The sequence below is a fragment of the Cricetulus griseus genome, chromosome 4 (genome assembly GCF_003668045.3).
Source record: "Cricetulus griseus strain 17A/GY chromosome 4, alternate assembly CriGri-PICRH-1.0, whole genome shotgun sequence".
In the NCBI taxonomy this organism is placed as follows: Eukaryota; Metazoa; Chordata; class Mammalia; order Rodentia; family Cricetidae; genus Cricetulus; species Cricetulus griseus.
Window position 1 is genome coordinate 12,163,075 of NC_048597.1, and position 23,190 is coordinate 12,186,264.

A 23,190-nucleotide genomic window follows, 5' to 3' on the forward strand; every position below is an offset into this window, starting at 1 on the left:
GTTTGCACTTTCAGGATCCATCCATTGAGGAGACTCAAATCTGGTTTGCTGGGCTCTCCTTAGAGACTCCATGCAAACCTGGCCTAGGTCACCAGCAAAGAGTTCTGGGACGTTCTCTCTAAAGTCAACGCGATGCGTTTCCAAGACAACAGAAACGTGGTCGATTAAATGGCGAGCCAGGCGCAGACCCGCTGCAGCCGAACTTTTAAAAACTCACCCGTGCAAAACTCTTTATTCCACCATCTAGAGTTGTGTCCTGGGGCGGCTGGCCGGACTGTCGGAAATGCAAGAGCAGAAAGTCCCCCTTTTAACTTTTCTGCCTTTGCAGAAACCTTTGCAAGACAAAGGCTCGTGTGTGACCCCCCTGCACAGGAGAGACACCCCCGCTACCCCGCACGGCAGCCTCGCACCGGGTCGTCCCTGCACCTCGGAGAGCATTCCAGGCTTTTCCACTGATCACTCTGCGGAGAAGCGCGAGCTCGCCTCCGCGTGGCGCCGCGCGGCCCCAGCGCCCGCTCCGGAACCGAGCGGTCGCACGGAACCATGGCTTTGTGCTCCTAGTTTCCGGGGGGAAGAGGGAAGCAAGGACCTGCGCGCAGGGAATGCCTGGGCGCCCTTGGAAGGCTATGGCTACGACGGTCGGGAGGCTGCTGCTTCCGCGGCCCGGGCCGGGCGGCGGGGCCCGCTGGAGTGAGTTTTTTTGCTGGGAAGACAATGTGGGGTGCAGGAGTCGGGGAAAGAGAAGGGGCGCGGGCCCGGGAGGCGCTCGCGGGGCTTTAGGGAAGACTCCCAGGCTCCTGCAAACATGCCCCCGTCTCCTCCAGGGAGGGAGGACTCGTGCTTGCCCGGCCAAGTCCCCTGCTTTGGAGCTTGGGAGAAAAGTCCAGCATTTCCCTTGCCAGATAGTGACAGTTTGGGCATGGGCTTTCGGCTCTCCTGTCCCCTCCCGGCCCCTTTCCAACGCCAGCGCTGCTTCCTTCCCACCCAGTCCGGTTTCCTCCGCCTGGCTTCGGGATGCCGCCGAGGAGGAGGTCGGTGGTCATGAGAGAGAAAACCAGAGGTGCGGGGCCTATGCTCGCTCAACCACTCATGCTGTGGCCTGTATTCTGCAACGTTCTCTTGTTTGCTTGCCCGCAGTAAGCTGTTCATTTACGCAGTCTTTCGTTTCTTCATAGGGTTTATAGCGACGTCGCCAGCCGCTCAGCTGTCACCCACCGAACTGACAGAAATGCGGAATGATCTTTTTAATAAAGAGAAAAGTAGGCAGTTATCGTTAACTCCCCGAACAGAAAAGATCGAAGTTAAGCATGTTGGGAAAACTGATCCTGGCACCGTCTTCGTGATGAATAAAAACATTTCAACTCCCTACAGTTGCGCCATGCGTAAGTAGCAGAATCCGTGTACACTTCTGACCATTTTTACTCGAGCTACGTAGAACACTGCCGAGGGGAAAATGCTGAAATAGCTTTGTGAAGCTATGGAATTTGTTTGGTGCTTTATTGTCGTTCACGGTTCCTTTTACTTTGTGGGTACTGTGGATAATGTAGCGTTTCTGTGGCTTACAGGTTGTCTCCAACTTTGCTTGAATATGACTAAGCTTAGGGTGCTTGATGCCAGTGAGACTCTCTTTCCATTTACTGGGAGCATTTATCCTGCTGGTCTCATTAAAGTATTTTGAGTTTTTGGTTTTTTCTACCTTTTCCTTTCTAGCTTTTTTCTAACCGAATGAAACTCTCATCTGCTTGCTACCTGTCCCTGGTGTTGTGGTTTTGTTTAGTATAGGTACTAAATGTATGTATGAATGGAAATGTTACCTATAGTGAATGTTAAAGTTAGTTGTCTCTGTATATTGTTAGAGAGATTCTTGGGCTTATATATGATTTGGTGTGGAAATGAGGGGGCTAAAGACATTTGGATAGAGCTTTGATAGATGTATCTGATATTTGAATTTAGATTATCTCCCAAATGATAGCTAAGAATGATTGGCTGTGTTGTTTAAACTTTTAAAAGAGTCAGTAATGACTGGCAGGGTTACTTACCGGCTGAAACTAGTCTAAGGCTCGTGAACTCAGTCTCACTCTACTCTTGACACTAAAAAAGCACTGATGATGATCTTAGCCTGGGCTATGTGATAGACAGTAGGAGATTTCAGAGGAGAGTAAGACAAACCGAAGGCCACAATGGAACTCCATACATGCCATGTGCAGAGACGAAGTTTCTGAGTTATCCTCACCATGACTTCTAAGACCTTTGTGATGGAACTTATGTACTAGTTTATTTGTTAGATTCTGTAGTTTGATCATTTTTGTGAGTGTGTGTGTATGTAATGTGTAATCAGGGTTAGAGGTAATGGAACAGATTAGAGAGGATTGGTTTGCATGTGAATTCTCGTTTATAATTTTACAATGGTAACTACATTATTTAACTTGAAATGTCTGTGTAATGCAGTAATGGAAGAAAGAGTTGGTTTGGGAGAAAGACTCAAGGATAATTTACACAGATTTATGTGAGTGTATATATACACATATGTGTATATTTCCTTTTCTTCTGATTGTATGTGAATCAATCCATGTATCCATGCTGTTTCTCTTTGAATATTTAATTATAGCTCTTTGAAGATTATTTTATTAATTGGCAAATTAACTCAAGACTATACTTAGGTTTAATAAATTTTGTTAAAGATTTGGGTAATTTGTTAATAATACCTTTGTGTGTTGATGTTGATGTTTTTTTTTAATTCATCATATGTATAATATTTAATATTTCTGCAAAAATAATTGGCAGAATTTTGCTTTCCATTATTTTGTTCCAGAATGTAGCACTTAAACATGTAACTCTTAGGTTTGGGTTTTGTTAGATTTAGATCATCAATCAGTTTTGCATTCCTAGATTTAAGTGAGTGGTACTGCAGAAAGTCCATTCTGGCTCTTGTGGACGGACAGCCGTGGGACATGTATAAGCCTTTGACCAAGTCCTGTGAGATAAAATTTCTTACTTTCAAAGACCCTGACCCAACAGAAGTGAATAAGGTATTTTTCTCCCTCCTCCAGTTTTTTCTTCTTTTAAATCAAACCTGCATTCTATGAAGTATAAAATCTAAAAATATGGCCAAACTCATATGTGGTATTCTAGTAGATAGTGTTTTACTGTTCAGCTTAGGTATTTTTGTAGCTCAAAATACTATTGGCATCAACTTGTCTGTAATTGGGAAATTATACAGCGTGTCATTTATGCTCATAACCTTTGTAACACTCATACAATTGGGAGTTCCACTCATACTGATCGAACTTGAATTTGGTCTGAATCAGACCATCTTCTGTGGATAATTTTAGTAACTTTTTGACTCTATTCCAGCCACCCCTCCCTTTTGTTTTAACATTACCCTTCAGAGTTCTATTACATTTTATTAGTGACTTTACGGGGCCATATCATTTATCCCCAAAGAACTTGCTACATGGTAAAGTTACCATGGCTTTCTGGGGCTTTCTGCCTCCAGCCTGCTGTTTTAGTCTTACTTCCTACTGGATCTTTTCCCCCTCTTCCTTGCTCTGGCCACAGGAGAGTACTTGGTGGCTAATGACTTATGCTTTATTTTCCTCCTTGCTTTTGCTGGTGCTCGTCCTTCAATGCAGATCACTTTCCTTCCCTTTAAAATTCTCTTTGTTTTATGATTCAGCTAAAACACCATCTGCTCTGTGGAACCTGCTAGGTTTCTGCCTGTCAAAATTCTTTAGGATCTAGCAACACTTGGCTAGTGTCTCTAATACAGTATTTTCATCTTACTGCAGGATGCATTAGAATCCTGCTTCTGTTAATACAGAGATAATTCCCTTTTTGGATCTAGTCCTTCACTTCAGGAAATAGTCAATAAACATCTGTTGAAATGACATACTTCAAAAAGAAGCTGATGAAGGCTTTAGTAGTTGTAACACTGTTTAAGTAATTTACAGGTGTTCATCTGATCTCATAAACTCTAGACAGTAGGTGCTTTTCTTCTCATTTCCATGAAGAAATGATAAAGAGAGCTCCCACACCTTGACTAAGGTTACTAGTTAGGAAGTGGTAAGTCTGGATGTGAACCTAGGTATTTTGGCAAAAGTGCAATCGATTTTGATTATATTTATAGCATAATTGCTCTGGATCAATGAGCAGTTATTGGAAAAATCAGTGCTAAGCCAAGAGTTGATTTAAGTTTTACTATTGTAGAATCTTTAGTGAATCTTAGTGTGTTATATTTATGTGTATATGTCTTTCTTTAGGCTTATTGGCGTTCTTGTGCCATGATGATGGGCTGTGTAGTAGAAAGAGCATTCAAAGATGATTATGTGATCAGCTTGGTCAGAGCACCTGAAGTCCCTGGTAATATATACATCAATATTTATACTTTTAGGATTTATAGATACTTTGATTTTGATTATGTACAGAGTTAATTTCTGATTTTATGTAATATATGCTTCATATATTGTAGGTAATAAAATTGCTCTGAAGTAATCTGATGTCAGTAATTAACACAGTAAAATTAGTTACTCTTGAATACAAATGTTATGGAATTGCACTGTCATAGTGTTTCTTTTTTTTTTTTTCTTTCCATTTTAAGACTATTTCTAAATTGAATTTGTGGAAGGGAGAGGAATTGGCAGATAGGTAGGCTGCCAAGAATAGCTGTACTTAAGGGTGGTTCCATTCTTCAGAGACATGACCTGAGGGGGGCACCACATTGATGAGACCCTAGGGTAAGAGTCTATAGCCTTGCTAACATCGGGATTTCTCATCTTTATGGATAGTAGCAATGTGTGAAATTAACACACACACACACACACACACACACACACATACACACGTGCCAAAATATGTGAGAGAAGCTCAGATGATGATTCTAAGAACAAAAAATAAGTTAAGATATGTAATAGATAAAGAAATTGGACATTTCCTGTGTGTTTACTCATTCATATACTTATCTCTTGTCTTTGGGTAGTTTTTGTATGTAGCATTCATTTGAGAACCCTATAGTGTTAATATTCCTGAAAAGAGTGTGAATGTTTAGGAAAAACTCAAGCTTTTTGGATTGACAAAAGATGAACTGCTTTTGATAGGGGAAATTTTATGATGCCCTAGCAAGCAGCTGGGGTAGTGAAAATAATTTTATAATAGATAGAGTTATGGATGATTGCTAACTTTTATTCTATGCTCTAACTAATCAGTTGTTGCAGATTAGAAACTTCTTACCCTAACAGATTTGTCTTGCTTCTTGTTTTTCTTGCTGTTGGACTTACAGTCATTGCTGGGGCTTTCTGCTATGATGTAGTTTTGGATAAGAGACTGGATGAATGGATGCCAACGAAAGTGAGTATAGCCTTTGGAGCATTATTTTTTGAATGTGCGTTATACTCTGTTAAATGGTGCTGTTATTAATGCTGAATGGTACTGTACATTGAAGGTACTTAAGAGAACCTCTCTCTGAGAGTCTTTATTGTTTATGTGTCTGTCAGTCACCGATCTGCTATCCACCCATTCATCCTTTCTCACTCTATACTGTAAACACATCTATCTGCTGGTGATTTTTCAGCTTATTTGCCATTTATGTTTGGATTAGGGTATTCACAATAATGAAGTCAGACATACTGCACTTTTATGTCTTGCTTAACTTACTCTTTTTTGTTTATTTTTTTTCTTTTATGCATGACACAGAGTCTTACAGTATAGCCTGGCTGGCCTGGAACTAACTTTGTAGATAAGGCTGATATCAGACTCTCAGAGATCTGCCTGCCTTTGCCTCCTTTGCTGGGATTAAAGGTGTGCGCCACCATGCCTTGCTTTTGAGGTGCCTTTCTCAAGGTAGTATATGTAGGGCATCCAGAACATAAGATCCACAAGCTGGGCTGGAGAGATGGCTCAGTAAGAATGCTTGTTGTGTGCCGACTAGCTTTTTGTCACCGACAGAAGCTAGAGTCATAGGAGAAGAACGAGCTTCAGCTGAGAAAATGTCCCCACCAGACTGGCCTGTAGACAGCTCTGTATAGAGTTTTCCTAGTTAGTGATTGATGTGGGAGGGCCCAGTCTATTGCGGGTGGTGCCATCCCTGGACTGGCGCTCCTGGGTGCTATAAGAAGGCAGGCTGAGCAAGCCACGGAGCAGGCCATTAAGCAGTACAACTCCATGGCCTCTGCTTCAGCTCCTGCTCCCAGTTCTGCCCTGACCTCCTTTGTTGATGGGTGGTGGTGCGAAAGTATGAGTGAAATAAACTTTCCTTCTCCATGACCATGCTTGTGGACACAGTGTTTATCACAACAGTAAAAATCCTACCTGAGATGCCGTGACAGCACGAGGTTCTGAGTATCCATGTAAAACCCTGAGTGTGACTGCACCTACTTGTCACCCTTGCACTGTTGGGGGAGCAGAGGCGGGGATCACTGGAGGTTTGCTAATCATGGTCTAGCTTCAGGTCCTGTGACCTACACTGATGGGAATATGCTAAAGAGTGATAGAGCAGGAGCCTGATAATTGATGCTCTCTTCTGGCCTCAGTGTGTATCTCCCACCTCAGCAGGTTCACATATACCACCCACTACACAGACACCGACACCGACACCTCATACACACACACACACACACACACACACACACACACACACACACCATATGTGTGTGTATGTATGAGCTTAACTTGTTCCTTAATGTTGTGTTAGGGGACCTGGAGCCATACTTGGATTCCCAGAGCAGAGTCTGAAAACTTCCACCTTAAACTATTTTAGTGCTTTGCATACAGTGAGAGTTCTGTATATGCAGGAGGGGTATCTAGAGAGAGATGAGGCTGGAGAGATGGCTTGGCAATGGAAAGAGAACTTGCTGTTCTTACTGAAGACATGGGTTCTGTTCCTAGCACCTACACCAGGCAGCTCATAACTGCCTGTAACTCCAGTGCTAGTAGATCTGACGACACCCTCTCTGGCTTCTGTGGGCACTTGCACACACACACACATTAAAGAAAAAAACCAAAAACCAAAAAAAAAAAAAAAAAAAAAAAACACGGTTTTTCCCCTCGGAGAGTGCTTAAAGAATCAGACATGAAAAACTGACCCAAAATAACAAAGACATACATAACAAAAACCTCAGTTAATTGTGTATTTCTGCTCCATAAATGATGGCGGTCCTGATTGGTCTGGGATATGTTGATAGTACATGGCCAGTGAAACTGAGGGATGAAAACAATGATGTTTTTCTCATGCATGTTTGAACCCAGTTTTAGTCATGTGTGTACACATATGTTCTTTTGTGTCTCAATGCTTATTAGTGTTTCTACTTGTGTTCTGATTTTAGTAAACATTTGTGTATTTTGGGTGAAATATTAAAAGTTTCTCTGCAGAATTGTCTTTAACAGTTTTTACTAGTACAATATCTTACAAGATTTTGAGTTTGTGAAATTGAAAGAATGTGTATAGTTTACATACTCAAATACTGTGAAGGAGAAATGTTCTAATGAGTTACCTTTTCCTTCTTTTGAACTTAGATCTGCAGCACTGAGTGTGTGCTTGTCTTTCTGACTTATAGAGACTTATGGAGACACACTGTGGAGACTGGTTACTAACTATTAATCCTATATTATTTTTCAGGAGAACCTGCGTTCTTTCACAAAAGATGCCCGTGCTTTAATGTACAGGGACCTTCCCTTTGAAACTCTGGAAGTTGATGCAAAAGTGGCATTAGAAATATTTCAACATAACAAGTAAGTGTTGGCTGCATTCTCCTAAAACAATAGCACATAATAACAAAAACTCAATTTTTTAAAGTAATTTTGTCATTTTATTTTACTTATTTATTTATTTATTTTTTTTTCTGGCACTGTTGGTTGAACCTTGGGCCTTGTGCATGCTAGGCAGGTAGTTTGCCATTGAGCTAGATTTCCAGCCCTCCTTTTACTTTTGATTGTGAGACACGGTCTCACTAAGTTGTGCAGGCAGACTTTGAAGTTCTCATTTTCCTGTCTTAGTGTTTGAAATACATGGAGTTGTGGGCCTCTTACACCTGGGGTCATGGGCCTTTTACACCTGGAGTCATGGGCTTCTTACACCTGGGTTCATGGTCCTCTTATACTTCTATGCTCAGCAGGAGTTTTTAATCTTTGATTTACGTAAGGCACCTTTTAATTTTTTTGCCCTTAAATTTTTTTTTTTTGTTTGTTTGTTTTGCTTTGTTTCATTTCTCTTTCTGTGTTGTCTGTGTTCATCCCATTGCTGTTTCTTTGAGGAAAGTGGTCCCTACTTCCTCAGTAATTTTCTCACTGTGTTTTAGTTTCCATTTTCAGGCCAGCCCTTCTCTTTTTATCAAGATAGTATGTTTACCTTTTTTTTCTCACTCTGAAGTGATAACTTGTAAACAACAGTGTTATTTTTTTACCTCTTGTTCCTCCCCTCCAAGAGAAAAGGTTAAGACTAGAAATGCAAGTAGTCTGGACACTCTTTCTGCATTTAGGCCATACTTTTCTTTCTGTGAAATAACCACCTGATGGATTTGCCAACATTTCAATTCCTGCTTGGCTTCTCAAGTCTCTTTTCCCCTTAAAATTTGTAGCTTCCCTTCTACTTGTCTTTTTAAGAGCAAACTGAACTGGAATGTTTATCCACTAGAAGGTGCTTGGAAAAGAGTATCTGTGTTGAGAACAAAAAGCATTGTAGCCTAAAGCCACAATGTATACTTGGAATTCACAAAGGACATGGTTAGAATTTCCTAAGGTGTTTAGCAATGGACTCACAGACTCTTACAGGAATATTTTGTTGTAACCGTATTAAGAGGTTCCTCAGCTTATTCTCTAGCTTGGCATCTTGCAAAGCAGTATACCTCATAGTATCTTCCAGAGACATTAATCAGTGCTGAAGTGAAAAATCCAGTTAGCCCAGTTGCAAAACAAGGCCTCCCAAAGGGCGGAAGACTGTTTTCCAAGGGATTGGCTGTGAAACCCTTTCCTGTGAAGTGTTTTTAGCATTTCCTAGTTCACTGCACTTTGCACTAATGTATTGTTTAACTGAACTAAAGTATAGCTAGTACCTAGTACCATAGGTCAAACCATCTTGTAGCATTGATGCGTAAGACAATTCCTGGGTTATCAGAGCTTATCAGTTTCCTTTCTGACAATATTCGAGGCACACAGCTTCTAACAGAAATATGATTAAGCCATTTATCTAATTTTATTAAATTTTCCAGTGGCTACATAAAAAATGTTAAAAGAAAATCTGTGATACTAAAATGTTAATTTAACATATGGCCAGTATCAAAGCTGTTAAATATTTTATATTCTTTTCAATCCCAAATGCTCAGAGTCCAGGGCGCATTTACATTTAGGACATATTTCTCTATCACTTCCTGCATCTGAAGTGCTCCCCAGCTGTGTTACTCACAGTGTACTTTTAAGCATCCATCCTGGGTTTGGTGGAATTTTCCTTTTCTACGCTCAACTGTCAGAGGGTAGGGGATTCTGGGACATTGGTATCTTATCTTCGTGTGATGGGAGGAAGGGGATAGCTTTGGATAAATTTAGGAGGGTAAGAATGGTGAACTGTAGAAGGTCATTTAGTGACTGGGCCTTTCTGCTTCTGAGAGAAATGAAGGTACCATCATTGGCTTTGCCTCACAGACACAAGAATGCCACACAAAGTAGGGTTAGGACAGACACATAGTCAGGGGAATTGGCCCCTCCATCTGCATTGGGCGTCTGGTGGAAGAAAGATGACAGGTGTAAATCAGTGCTCCCCACTGCACCCCCAGTTCATGCCCACTTGATATCTACTTGGCCCTTGAGGATACAGGGACAAGTTCTTAGCAAGCATTTACCTGGGCTTCGAGTACTGCATGTGTATTGATTAGTTATACTGACAGAGCTGGGTAAACTCAGAGACTTCAGACACTAGGACTCGTAGGACTTGGTGGTCTAGTGGATACAGGGTGTGGTGTTAGAACAATCAAGGGAATCGCTTTTGGTTTTTCACATATCATAATAAGATAGGAAATTCATGAAAAACAGTTTGAATTAGAAAAGGAGACTTTTTTGTTGTCCCATTTGGTGACTGGTGGTTTAAGGTGTTTATGGGATATCCATCCTGGTAGATGTCAGGAAGGTTTAGATCTCCAGCACTGAGGAGAGCCGTGGATTGGGGCAGGGGTGTGGGGGAATCCCACTGTGTCAGCGGAAGCTAACACTTGAAGTCAAGAAGCTGCTTCCAGGCAGGTGCTTAAGTGAAGATGGGGGTGAAGCCAGATAGACCGAAGTGGGGGGTGGCTAAAGAGCCAGGTTAGCAGGTGGCTGGCATGTCACCGAGGCCTGTGGAGAGAATGCTGCGATGAGCAAAGTGAAGGATCACACTCAGTGTCCACTCAGTGGGCAGCCATGAGGTGATGTGAGCTTGGTGAGAGAGTTGGTGGAGCTCTGGAATCCAGCCTGAGAAGAGGGAGGTGAGGCGTCGGAGGCTCCAGCTGAAACTGCCGCTGAAGCTCAAGTGGACACAGGGCGTCTTTGAGTGTTTTTGTGTATTTAGAGTTTGAGTTTGAGTTTGAGTTTGTTTTTGGTGCTGCTTTTCAGGTATAAAGTGGACTTCATAGAAGAGAAGGCATCTCAGAATCCCGAGAGAATAGTCAAGCTACACAGGTAAGAGTCTAAAATTGGGTAGCCATGCTACAGTAAGCCTGGCTGTGTTCCCCTAATGAAGGGTGTTGGGAAAGTGGATGCTGTGTTCTGTTTAGTGTTGTCGTGTCCTTACTCTGTTGCTTTGTTAGTGTTGACGGTGACAGCTGGGGGTTTCACATGATCTCTAAGGACAGTCGTGCTTTTGTTTTTCATTTTATGCACTTTCTATCTTTCTGTATTGGCTTGAGACAGGGTCTCTTGTAAACTGGCCTCAAATATGTGATGCTCCTGCTTCAGCCTCCTGAGTGCTGGGATTACAGGCATATGCTACCACATGTGACTTTATGATTTCTTTTTAGTCAGTTGAAGATTTTAGAATGTTAAAAATGTAATTTTTGAGAGTTGCTTTTGAAAGTTGAAACATTCAGATAGGAATTGGACCCTAGTTTTATCTATAAAACCACGAACGATAATTTTTTATTTATGGTTCATGTAAATTAAAATGGAATATACTCTTTGGTACAAGATGGAGAAAATCCACTGCTTATGTTGATGGTTTCCTATGGAGAGCAATTTCTAGGAGTGGGGGATGGAGGAGAAAGGGAGAGAACAGGAGATCACGGTGCATTCTCTTCCAAAGGAGGACATGGAATTTCTTCTGTTGCTCTCTGAACAGCAAGCTTGTGGCTTCAGCTACACTGGCTAGCCAGTGAAGTCCTGGGATTCATCCATCTCTGACCCCATGTAACAAACAGGGTTACAGGCATGCATAGCTATGCTTGCCTTTTACATGGGTGCTGGGCATTGAACTCAGGTCTTTATGCTTGCACATCAAGTCCTCTTATAACTCTGAGCCTTTTCTCCAGTTCCACAGTCCTGGGTGTTTTTCTTCTAGAAACAGTCCTTTTTTTTCTGCATTTACTCTGCCCTGCATACAGAATTATAGACGTGGCTACTGTGGGTTACTGTAAGGTTGTGGGTTGTCAGTCTTAGACAATTTGGATGTGCTTGATAGCATGATGTGTTCATGACTCTTGAAATCCTTTATGCTTATCTGAATCCCAATTAAGAAAAAGATTCTTCTTACAATTTCCCATTGTTTATTCTCTTGGCATGGTATGCCAGGGTTTGTCACTGATGGATTGGGCAGATTATTTTTGCATTGAGATACAGCGAAAAGGAGAAGTAGATTTTTTTTTTTCAGGCTACTGTGACTTGATATTAATGTTTTCTTTGCTTATTTTTTTCTACCAAAACAGAATTGGTGACTTCATTGATGTGAGTGAAGGCCCTCTTATCCCGAGAACAAGTATTTGTTTCCAGTTCGAGGTGTCAGCAGTCCACAATCTTCACCCCACTCAGCCAAACCTCGTTCGAAGATTTCAGGGCCTGTCTTTACCCACTCACTTGAGAGTAAGTAAAGCCAGAGCCTTCCCTCCTCCCCTGACTGCCCCAACTAACACCCTACCTATCCCATACCCTTTCTGCTCCCCAGGGAGAGTGAGGCCTTCCATAGGGGGTCTTCAGAGTCTGTCATGTCCTTTGGGATAGGGCCTAGGCCCACCCCCTTGTGTCTAAGCTGAGGGAGGATCCCTCTATGTGGAATGGGATATCCCAGACAGATAGCTTCTGTCTGGGAGTGGGTTGGCTCTAGACTTGATTTTATATAAACTGGGAGAACAAGCATTTTCATTTTCCTTGTGTCCCACTAATAATTTTACAACCTCCTTCATAATGTAAAACAGATTTGTTCAGGACTAAAGGTTCGTCTACGGAATCAAACTGAGGTAGCCTTTTTAATTTTCCAAAGTAGCGTAGGAGAAAAAAGTGATGATGAACTGAGGGGCTCTGGGTGCTTGTTAGTGAGTGGGGCGTCCGGAAGGCCTTGCATGTTGCCCTCTTCCTCTACCCTTAGGATCCGCCGTGAATCAAGGAGGATGTTGTTTCCCACGTTGCCTCCGCCTTTTGTAATGCTTTGTCTTTCATTCTGTTTTTAACATTGGCCTTTGTGGTAACTGTAGTTACAAGAAATAGTAGGTGTCATGCTCGTGTGTCTGGTTTCTTTAGTGGTGATGTCTTAGAAAACAGTGCAGTGTAGCAGTTAGGGTATGGACACGGCTCTAGGAAACATGGGCTGGGCGGGCAGTCCTGCTTCTGGGGTTTCGGTTTTGTTCCATTGATCACACGCACCCATCTCTCTACCATACCCACAGTGTTAGTTACCGTGGCTATAAATAGGGCACTGAATAAGGTCAATAATTTCTTCCATTTTATTGTTCTTTGTCAAAATTGCATTTTTATTATTTTTCCAGTATGTATGTTTGCTTGAGGCAGGGTCTCTCTACATACCTCTGGATATCCTGGCACTCACTATGTAGACCAGGTTGGCCTTGATTTCACAGGTATCCACCTACTTCTGCCTCCAGAGTGCCGGGGCTAAAGGCATGTGCCATGATGCCTGGCCAATGTGTTTTTATTAATTAATTTCAGTTATTGAACATTTCATGTATACAATGTATTTGGTCATATTTACTCCCCCTCCTCCCCTAACTCCTCTCAGATCCATTATTTCTTGACTCCTTTCCAACTTTTGTGTCATCCTTTTTTTATATTTCCCACCAAGTCCAGCTTGTGCTGCCCATGTACTCATGGGTCTGAGGCCATCCATTAGAGTGGTGGACTTGCCGGGGGGCACACCCTTAAAAGGAGTACTGACTCTTCCTCCCCTTCAGCTGTCAGTTGCCCAGCTAGGAGTGGGGGACAGTGGTGGGGAGGGAAGAGAGACCTTAAAGGAAGAGGGATTGTCAGCACATGGCAGGCAGGGGAAGGCGGGATACTGGGAAGGACGGTTGAGGTGGAGAGAGGGGTGGGAGTGTAGGCTGAGGAGAAGGTTGGAGGGGAACAACTTACTCTCAGGACTTTTGGAAGAGCCACATGGAATTCTGTTTTATAAGCTTCCTGTGTGTGTGTGTGTGTGTGTGTGTGTGTGTGTGTGTGTGTGTGTGTATTCATATAAAAATTTAACTACTGGAATTCCTTTGCACTCCATTTAACTTTAGTGTAATCTTTTTAGGATCATAACAGAAATTTCTCTAAATCTCTGTAGTAGTTTGGAAAGAATTGTTATCTTTAGTATGTTCAGTTTCTAATATGTTAATATGGAATCTCTGTTTCATTTATAGAAATATTTTTTCATTTGAAATTTTTTAGCACACATAGCCTAAAGTTGAACTGCAGGGTAGAGGAGTTATAGTAGCTGAAACAGTTTTGCTAGATTGTAACATGGGAGGAGGCATCGTCTTGACTTCACAGCCTGTTTGTAGCTGCAGCAATGGAGACTGTGGTACTGAAAGGGATGGACAATAGGACAGAATCAGGAATCCACTCTCACAAGTGGGATGACATCCATGTTCGCATGTTGGCTTTCTCCGAGCACGTGCTTCTTTCCCTAGTTGTTCCCATTTTGATTTATTTGAGATGGTCCTTGAGACGGTCTTCCTTCCCGTTTATTAGCAAATCCTCTTGACTTTTATCTCAAAGCACAATCTGATTCTTCTGTCATCCTTATCCTCCATGGTGTAGCTCTAATTTGTTTAGTTTTTTTTTCCTCACTTTTTTCAAGACAGGGTTTCTTGATGTAGTCCTAGCTACCCTGGAACCCGCTCTGTAGATCAGGCCCTGCCTCCCAAATGCTGGGATCAAAGGGGGGTGCCACCACTGCCTGGCTGGTCACTTAAAAAAATTATTATGTGTAGGAGTGTTTTGTCTGTATGTATACCTGTGCACTATGTGGTCACTGGAGGCCAGAAGATGGCATCCGATCCTATGGAACTAGAGTTATGGCTGGTTATGCGCTAGCGTGTAGGTGCTAGGAATTGAACCTGGCTCCTGTAGAACAGCCGGTGCTTTTAATCTCCAAGCCACTGATCCAGTCCAATATTTGTTTCCTTTTTTTTTTTTTTTTCCTGAAGACAGGGTCTCCTGTAGTCAGGCTGACCGTGAAGTCACTGTGTAGATTAAGGTGACCTTGATTTTTCTTCTGACCCTCCTGCCTTTGCTTCTTAAAGCTGAGATTAGAGGTGTGTACTATATACAAGTTGTATAATTCTTCATGCCTCAACTTTCTCAACTTTCCAGTGGTCTCCCTCAAGCAAACCCAGCTCTGTCCTGTGTCACAGCCCTGCAGGAGCGCCCTGCTTGCCTGGCTGACCTCACTGCAGGTCCCTGCCTCCTCTGTCTGCTCTGTCCCAGCTACATGCCGAGTTCTCTGCATCAGTTGTCCCTTCTGCTTCAGGAGGGTTAAGTTTCCTCTTTGGCATATCATGCTGTCTATAGAAGGGTTTGCATGCAGATGATTAGTAATGTTGCCTCTTATTACAGACTTTCTAAGCTCGTGTGTGTGTGTGTGTGTGTGTGTGTGTGTGTGTGTGTGTGTGTGTGTAATAGTCACTGACCACTGTGTGTGTGTGTGTGTGTGTGTGTGTGTGTGTGTGAAATAGTCACTGACCACTGTGTGTGTGTGTAATATTCACTGACCACTGTGTGTGTGTGTGTGTGTGTGTGTGTGTGTGTGTGTGTGTGTGTGACATAGTCACTGACGGCCTCTGTACCTCACTATCACCATCAGTTACCTTTCTGCCCATTCTTTGGTGGTATAATTTTCTGAATCGTGGGTCTGCCATTTGAGTGTCACAATATTGCAGGGGGTCCTGATGACACCCCCTGTGATTGCTTGTGGTATGATCTAGAGGATGACCTCTAGCGGGGTGAAATCGGCTAGTTAGGGAGAGAACGGTAGTCTTTGGAAAGTGGGGCATGTTTTTGCTTCCCAGTAGAAAGAATGCTTTCTTTGAGAGATTGACACAATGGACATGATGGACAGGACAGGAGGAGGGTCGGCAGACCCCTGCCAAGTGAAGTGGGGGTCCTGTGCAGTTCCTTCCCCCTGTTCATGCTAATCTATCTGGTGTTTGTAGTGATTATTTGGGAATTTCATATAATGCATCGTGATCACACTTACTTCCCAGGTCCACCTCCTACCTTGTGACGTCTCCTCCAAACTAAAAAGAGAAGAAAAAAGGAAGAAAGAAAGAAAAAAAGTTCAATTTGTATTGCCCATCTACTCATGGTCAAACTCCCAGTAGTCAGCCCCGTAAAGAAAACTGAGTCCTTGCACCCCACCTGCACCCCCATTCTCCATCAGTTGTGGAGAGCTATACTTTAATATCCTTATCACACATTTTTTCTTTCTTTTTTAAAAAATTTTTAAATTTACTCTTCTCTCATATTCTCCTCATACTCATATATTACATCTGACCACAGTTTTCTCTCCCTCCTCTCCTCTCCCGCTACCCCCAATCCACAGCTCTTCTGTTTCCCTTCAGAAAAGGGCCGGCTTCCCAGGGATACCAAGCAAACATGGCACACCAAGTAGCTGTGAGATTAGGTGCCTTCCCTCATATTAAGGCTGGGCAAGGCAGCCCAGTAAGAGAAAAGGGTCCCCAAAGCAGGCAAACTAGTCAGTGGCGGTCCCACTTCCCATTGTTAGTTGTCCCTCAAGAGGACAAAGATACACGACTGTGACATATACGCAGAGGGCCTAAGTCAGACCCATTTAGGCTCCCTGATTGTCCGCTCCGTCTCTATTGGCTTCTATGAGACCAGGTTAGTTGATTCTGTGGGTTTTCTCGTAGTGTCTGCCCTTGACCCCTCTGGCTCCTACAGTCCTCCCTCCCTCTCTTCTGCTGTGTTCCCTGAGCTGTTGCTGTCTGGCTGAGGGTTTCTGCATCTGTCTGCATCATTTGCTGGATGTAGCCTTTCTGGTGATGACTATGTTAGGCTCCAGTCAGGAAATCATCATTAGGAATCTTTCCGTTTACTTTTGCTTTTTGCTGGTTGCCTTATCACATTTTTTAAAAAAACTTCTCTTTGATAGCTTCCCTTCTAGGATGTTACTTTTTGGTGGGTTGGGCGTGGGGCAAGGGTAGGGGTTGTTACAGAAGCCTTCTATTCACATTTGTAATCATACTGTAGTTCTGCATATCTTCTTACATGGTTTAAAAAGCTGCATAAAGGGACTGAAGAGATGACTCAGCAGTTAGTAGTACATTCTGCTCTTGTAGAGGACCGGAGTTTGGTGCATAGCACCCACACAGGGAGGCTCCAACTCCAGCGCATCTGAGGCTTCTAGCGTTCTTGGATACCCTCCACAAGCATATGCCTACATACAGACATACACATGGATATGATTTTAAAAAGCTATGTAAAGATTTGGACTTTTACAAAACTTTTGGGGGGCTGGAGAGATAGCTCAGTGGTTAAGAGCATGTGTTCTTGCAGAGGACCTGTGTTCAACTCACAGAGCCATGTGATGGCTCCCAACAGCCCTTAATTCTAGTTCCAGGGATTTGACGGCCCTTTCTGACCTCCACAGGCACCAGGCGTAGATGTGGTGTGAAACACACACATAAAAATAAATCTAAAGACTCCAGCTACCTTCTGTATGCCATTCATAGCCAATATTTTCTTTTCAGGCACATTTTACAATATGGGACAAGCTATTGGAAAGATCTCGGAAAATGGTAAGTTTTCACTGCAGAAATTTCCTTCTATGAAGAAACTTCGTAGAAATTAAGCAACAACCAAAAACCAAACCAAAACACCAGAAAACCCAAAAAACAAAAAAAACCCAAAACCTCCCTTAAAGGTTTCTGTACTCTGATATTAAGTCTCTCCACCAATGTAATAAATCAGATCAGGCCAAATTAATAGGACCAGGTTTAATCTGAACAAAACAACACCCGGGTCATGGTGTGGAAACACGAGGCAGGCCTAGGGTCTGGGTCTTCAATACCTTATAGCAAGGTCTTAAGTGTCTCAGGGGGAGGAGCCTCCCCTTGTTGGACTTTCTGAGGGGTGGGGTTTGGAGAGGAAGGAGGGGGAGCTGAGGCAGACCTTCTACCCGTACTCCCCCCCCCAAAAAAAAAAAAACAGGGTTGTGGGAGCCTGACGGAAGCAAAGAAAACAGTAATAACTTGTCTTGCTAGTAGTGATTATTCACTGATGTTCTTTTGGCAAGAATAGAACTATAATTTGCCTTTTAAATTGTTAATATCATAAAAATGATAGTGTAGGACTGGAAGAGAAGATACGGTGGTAATTATTCTTAGCGGCTGCGTTAGTCCTGATTGAGGCCTTTTCTCAGTTTTGTAAACTTGACGAGCATTTGAAAAGTTAAGGTTTCGAGATGCAAGAGTGTCACGTCTCTTGACGTCAGCACTTCCCTCTTGCAGTCATGTCAGAGAGCTGCCCTGTGATCATTGCCTCAGCTCTTCCGACTTAGTCACTCTGGGGACAATAATGTAAGGCTAACCAGCAGATATACTAAGCACATGACCAGTTTATTTTCAAGTTGCTTATTTCTTCATGACAGTTCTGTCCATGGAATAGGACCATGGGATGTGCTGTTGCCTCTTTACACTAGGTCTGCAATACAACCTGTTCCAAACAAGATACACTGATTAAGAACACCCTGTGTTTCACTTCTGGTGATTTTTGCTTAGTAATGCTTTTGTTCTGTAGACAGAAAGAGTAAGGTGAGAAACTTGGGAAGCCTACATGTAACGTGCCTGTGATTGAGTCTTTTTTCTCGTTTAACTTTCCGTCCGTAATAATCCCTGAAGAAAAGTGGGGCAGGTTTTCATAGGCGTGGAGGCTGAACTGTGGGTAAGGGGTGAACTGGAAGCTTTCACTTTGGACTAAGGCTGTCGGTGTCTTTACAGGTAACTGAGGATGAAACTAGACAGACAGAGGACACTGTATCTACCCCAGAGCCTTCGAAAATTTAAGTATGTATAGTAAATTAAAATAAAAGCTTTTAATATAATGTGTGTTTGCTTCTGCTCCGTGAATACTTCAGGGAGTTCCACGCCCCACAACCTCCATTTATAAACACTTGAAAGTACACTCTGTGTATTGCCACTGTCTGCTTTTGTAAACAGTGGTGTGTGGTGAACATCCTTGTCCAAAATAATGCCTTTGTAGATGGGAGATGCCGGTAACCGTGTAGTCACTTTGTGCCAGGGTGCTAAGTCCCCACACAAAGCTTTTCTGTTTTCTTTGAGGCAGGGTCTCAGCATGCAGTTAAGCCTAGCCTGGAACTTGTATGCAGTGTTAGAATTGGGGTGTGAGCCTTCTAATTCTCACAACTTGTTGAGAAACAGTGTTTCCATCATATAAGTGAGGAAAGGAGTCTGAATGCAGTTGATTTCACTCTGTCTGTTGTGCTTTATGCCGCCTCTCCTATGAATACCTGCACAGGGGTGCGAGTCTGGTAGTGGAGCTACTGTTAGATGCTACCAGACGCTAGCCCCCAAAGGATTCTGTTTTATAAAAATGTTGCAGATAAAAAAAATGTATTCACCCAAATTAACTGACCCCAAAGTCTGTACACATACTCAGTGAACTTCAAGGCAGTTGGAATAGCCATTCAGAACGGAGGCCATGGAGTGTCCCATCAGATGTTCATACTTTAACTATTGAATATATTTTGTATGCACTTAACCATTATCAAATGTGAAAAGCCCAGATAGCGTTAGAGCTAGAAAAGAAATTCGCTGTACATCCCCTGACATAACTCATGTCTGTTACTTGCACTCAGGTTTTGACAACAGTGCTTGAAAATACCTGCTCCTCACACCCTTGAGCAGACTTTGGCTATTGGTTTTTTTGAAAGCCTTTGCCAAAACAAAATGTGTTTCCTGTTCTAGCCTGAACACTTCTGGAACTGGTGGCCAAGTTTCGTCTGAAGATTTTATTTCCCGTGTGATATCTATTACCCCTCCTCTAGTCTATTGTCTGTTTCTCGCCCAACTCATTTTCCTGGAGTTGATCTTTCTGATCCTTCCTGCAGGAAAGTCTCTAAGAGAAGGTGAACCGGGTTTCTCACTGGCTTTTCCCTGTGCTTTCCTTTCAGCAGCTGTTTGGTTAGATACAGAATTCTAATTTGAAAAACAGTTTCCTATCAGCACTCAGAAGTAGTCCAGTTGCCATCTAGCAAGTGACGGTGCTAATGAGGCTGACGGTTTGTTCTTGTTTGATTTGGGGCCTGAAGCTCTGCACCCCCAGGTCCCAGCACATTCTGGACACGTCTGGGAGCTTGTGTTTGTTATAGAATTGGAGCCTTCTATAGCTGTGTCAGTCTCAGTTATTTTTCTTGGTACCTTAGTGGGTCTGCTTAAAGCAGTGTAAAGGTATTTTCATTTGGTGGGCATGCGTAGTTTGCCTGCATGGATTCTCTTCCAGTTTCCCATCTGCTTTCAGAATATCTCAGTTTGGCACAATTTTTTTGCTCCAGTCTCCCAACTCCCTGCCCCCACCTCTTCTGCTAGTTGGTTTATGTAGTTGTTGGTAATGAGTAGGAAAAGCTTAGTTTCTAACTCATAAATGTCTGGGAGAATGGGTCAGCACCTAGCTAATTCTTTGATATCTTATATAATTTAGTGCTTCATTCACTTCAGCCTTCTGGGTACAAACTGGGTTGCTGTTTCCTTCCTCATCCCAGACAACTGCCTTTCATTAAATCAGTCTCGGCCACATTTGCACACTCACACTTCCTCATTACTTACCGGCCCCTCCAAGCACACCCAGTCTTACTCATGCTCCAAGAACTTTTGGAATGACTGGAAATGCTGGTCAGGAACAATCCCATCTCTGATGAAGAGGTCAACAAATAGAAGCCTAGGAGAGCTGGGCAGTAGATACGACTGAGCCTTTGGGCCGTATCTGGGTTGTGTGGACTGTTACAGTGGGGTTATGGCTGGAGAGCCAGTGTTAGGGATACCTGCTATGGTAGCTGTCTTGATTTAGATGGTGGAAATGTTTTAAAGCTTGTATTTAACAATGCTGGTAGACATGGCACTCTATTCTGTGGTATCTCATCTAAGCCTACCATCCTTGCAAATAGATGAGATATATACACTGACAGGGAAACTGAGGCTCAGAGTGAGTAATTTGCCTAGGCATGCAGTAGAGCCCAGAGCTCTTCCAAGAATTCGTTAAAGTGCCTTGTGATGTTCAGAGCTTGTGACTTAGAACTGCAGGAAGGTACTGTAGGAAACCCAGTCTGTTACTAGCATGCTGGGACTTTGTGACCATGGCAACAAAAAACGATTTTGAAGATTTGAGACTCAAAGCAAGGACTCCTGAAGCTAGACACTGGCGGAAGAAATAACAGTCAAAGAAACACCTTGAGTGCGATTCACCTCCACAGAACCTCTGTGGAGCCACAAGGTTGATCCAAGGGTTAAGAGAAGGAATTTATCTTGGCAGCAAACACAGCAGAAAGCAGTGGGGGTGGGGGATGGGGAGTGGGGTGCCCTTCCACAGGAATACTGTGTCCTGGCAGGCAGGAATGTTCCCCTTACTGTCCTTTATAACTTTTTTTCCATTGTCATCTTTTTGTGTAAATATCTTCTGAAATTACCTTCTGTGCTTTTCAAAAGAAAAAGGATCATCATCACACATACACACACTCACTCACACACACACACACACACACACACACACACACACACACACACGTATTCAAAGCCAACTAAAGACTCATGAAATTTATTTGTAGCGGAAAAAGTTGCTTGACAAAATGTTCAGGAAAACTATCAGAACAGGTAGACATTAAATAGAATAATACAACTGTCTGTATATAGTTTATAAGTGATATTATGGAGAAAAATGGCATAGGAATTCAAACATTAAATTTTGTTAAATAATTAACTATAACAAAGCAGCAGGAAGAGTTTTGGATTAATTTTAAGAGAGCATTCATGAGGTACTTTACTACTTTACAAATAGTCTGGGTCTCACGCCACCCTGTAAAGTTTCATTCCATTAAGCAAATGAGGAAACGGAGACAGCAGCTTTACTGTATGGCTCTGCTATTTAACTTGAACCTAGATTTGGGGTTTTGTTTCAAATGAGGACTTTGCTAAGTTAATTTTTTGTGCCTTGTGAGGAAAATACAGGTAGCTCTCAGAAATTACTTATCATGTCAGTTTTTAATACTTTATCTTATTTTCTTGGATTTTCAAGATGGGTTTTCTTTTCACTATAGTCCTAACTGTCCTGGAACTCACGCTGTAGACCAGGCTGGCCTCAAACTCAGAGAGATCCGCCTGCCTCTGCCTCCTGAGTGCTGGGATTAAAGGCATGTGTCACCACCATCTGGCTACTACTTCATTTAAGACTTCATATTAAAAATCATTCAGTGTTGTCTCAATTATCCCTTAAAATAAAGCACAATTTAAGAGTTATGAATTTTACATCAAAGTTGACTAAATAAGAAATGGTAACATGGAAAAAAAAGTGCCAATTCCAAGTCTTAATAAGAGGTATTTCCAGATAACCCTTGATGACAGTGGAGAATGGCAGCCCTGACTTTTAACTACAGAGATACTATAGAAATGTGTTTTATATATAGTATATTCAGCCTGTATTCTGGTTGAGTCACCCAAAGTGATTATGAGCATCATTTTGAATTAAAAAATGATACAAAAGTTTCATTTTCCATTAAAGATAAAAATAAACATGTTGTGGGCTTGAAGTTGAGATGTTTGGGATACTGCTGATAAATCTTGTAAATGACATTTATCTTAACACAGTGGAACAGCCTAGTAACCGGCTTCTGATGAGTACATTAAGAAATGGAGTCTGAAGTCGATGCTCGTCCAGCAGAGTGACTCAGGGCGCTGTCACCCTCCCACGGCAGCCGTTTGTTCCAGGCGAATGTTAGTAGCAGGCAGGCATCGTACCCTGTTAATGCTAACATGTAGGAGTCAGTCAGACGCAAAAACCCCTATCACGATTAGCATTAACAGCATACAGCCTCCAGTGAGCCCGCAGCATCCAGAGGATGAGGCAAGCGCCACAGCAACCACACGCTTCCCCTTCCTGGTCCACACCTGCAAAGAGAAAAAGAAATGGTTGTGTATGCGCATGCGCTTCTAAAGACCGAGTAGCTGAATCTGCTCAGCTTTGAAAGCAAAGAGTTGGCTAAATGCTTACACTTAAGTTTTGGAAAAATTCGGAAAGATTTGCAATGAAAAGGACAATTTTAAAATTACACTTTAAATTCTGTTTTGTAGGTGAGAATAATTTGTGCACGTGTCATCTTTAAAACCACTGTTCACAGTTCCCAACTGCTAAAGTTCAGAGGACATGGTTTCAGTTCCAATGTAGTGTTAAACCCCCCCCCCCTGCCACCCGATTTATATCCTACGGGTCCCTGGACCATCCAAGAACACAACCCAGATATTAATAGCGCTTTATGACTTAGGAAAGGTATAACTCAATGAGCCCATTTTCATTCTGTAATGAGGGGTTGAGGTCCTCTCTTTATTTCTTTCAGGTAGCGTGTGTGATATAGAGAGTATACAGGTCTGCCCTAAGACTCTATCTGCAAAGGTTCCTGTTGCTCTGTCGGGATTCCTTTGGGGAAAGCACAGGGCAGTGACTTCAGTGTGATGTGTGGAAAGGAAGTGTGACTTAAAAGAGTACTGACTAAAGGGACTTGTCTCCAGC

General features: G+C 42.6%; 1 protein-coding gene and 1 non-coding gene across 4 annotated transcripts in view; one reads left to right on the forward strand and one right to left on the reverse strand.

Moving 5' to 3' along the window:
• The first annotated feature begins 552 nt into the window (after positions 1–552).
• Positions 553–23,190, forward strand: part of Mrpl39 (mitochondrial ribosomal protein L39) — a 41,488-nt gene continuing 18,850 nt past the window's right edge. The window contains exons 1-11 of one of the 3 annotated variants that reach the window (XM_035444363.1): positions 612–690; positions 989–1,060; positions 1,176–1,382; positions 2,890–3,029; positions 4,260–4,359; positions 5,276–5,343; positions 7,610–7,722; positions 10,570–10,635; positions 11,874–12,027; positions 17,148–17,195; positions 18,396–18,461. In XM_035444363.1, the coding sequence (XP_035300254.1) occupies positions 627–690; positions 989–1,060; positions 1,176–1,382; positions 2,890–3,029; positions 4,260–4,359; positions 5,276–5,343; positions 7,610–7,722; positions 10,570–10,635; positions 11,874–12,027; positions 17,148–17,195; positions 18,396–18,461 (1,098 nt within the window). In that variant the 5' untranslated portion in view covers positions 612–626. Of the gene's footprint in view, positions 691–988; positions 1,061–1,175; positions 1,383–2,889; positions 3,030–4,259; positions 4,360–5,275; positions 5,344–7,609; positions 7,723–10,569; positions 10,636–11,873; positions 12,028–17,147; positions 17,196–18,395; positions 18,500–23,190 lie in introns of those variants that run through there. The other 2 variants (XM_035444362.1, XM_027412378.2) reach the window with 2 other exon arrangements.
• Mir155 (microRNA mir-155) lies at positions 22,405–22,494 on the reverse strand. Its single transcript, NR_105132.1, has one exon. It is a non-coding gene; the product is annotated as a microRNA mir-155 (primary transcript).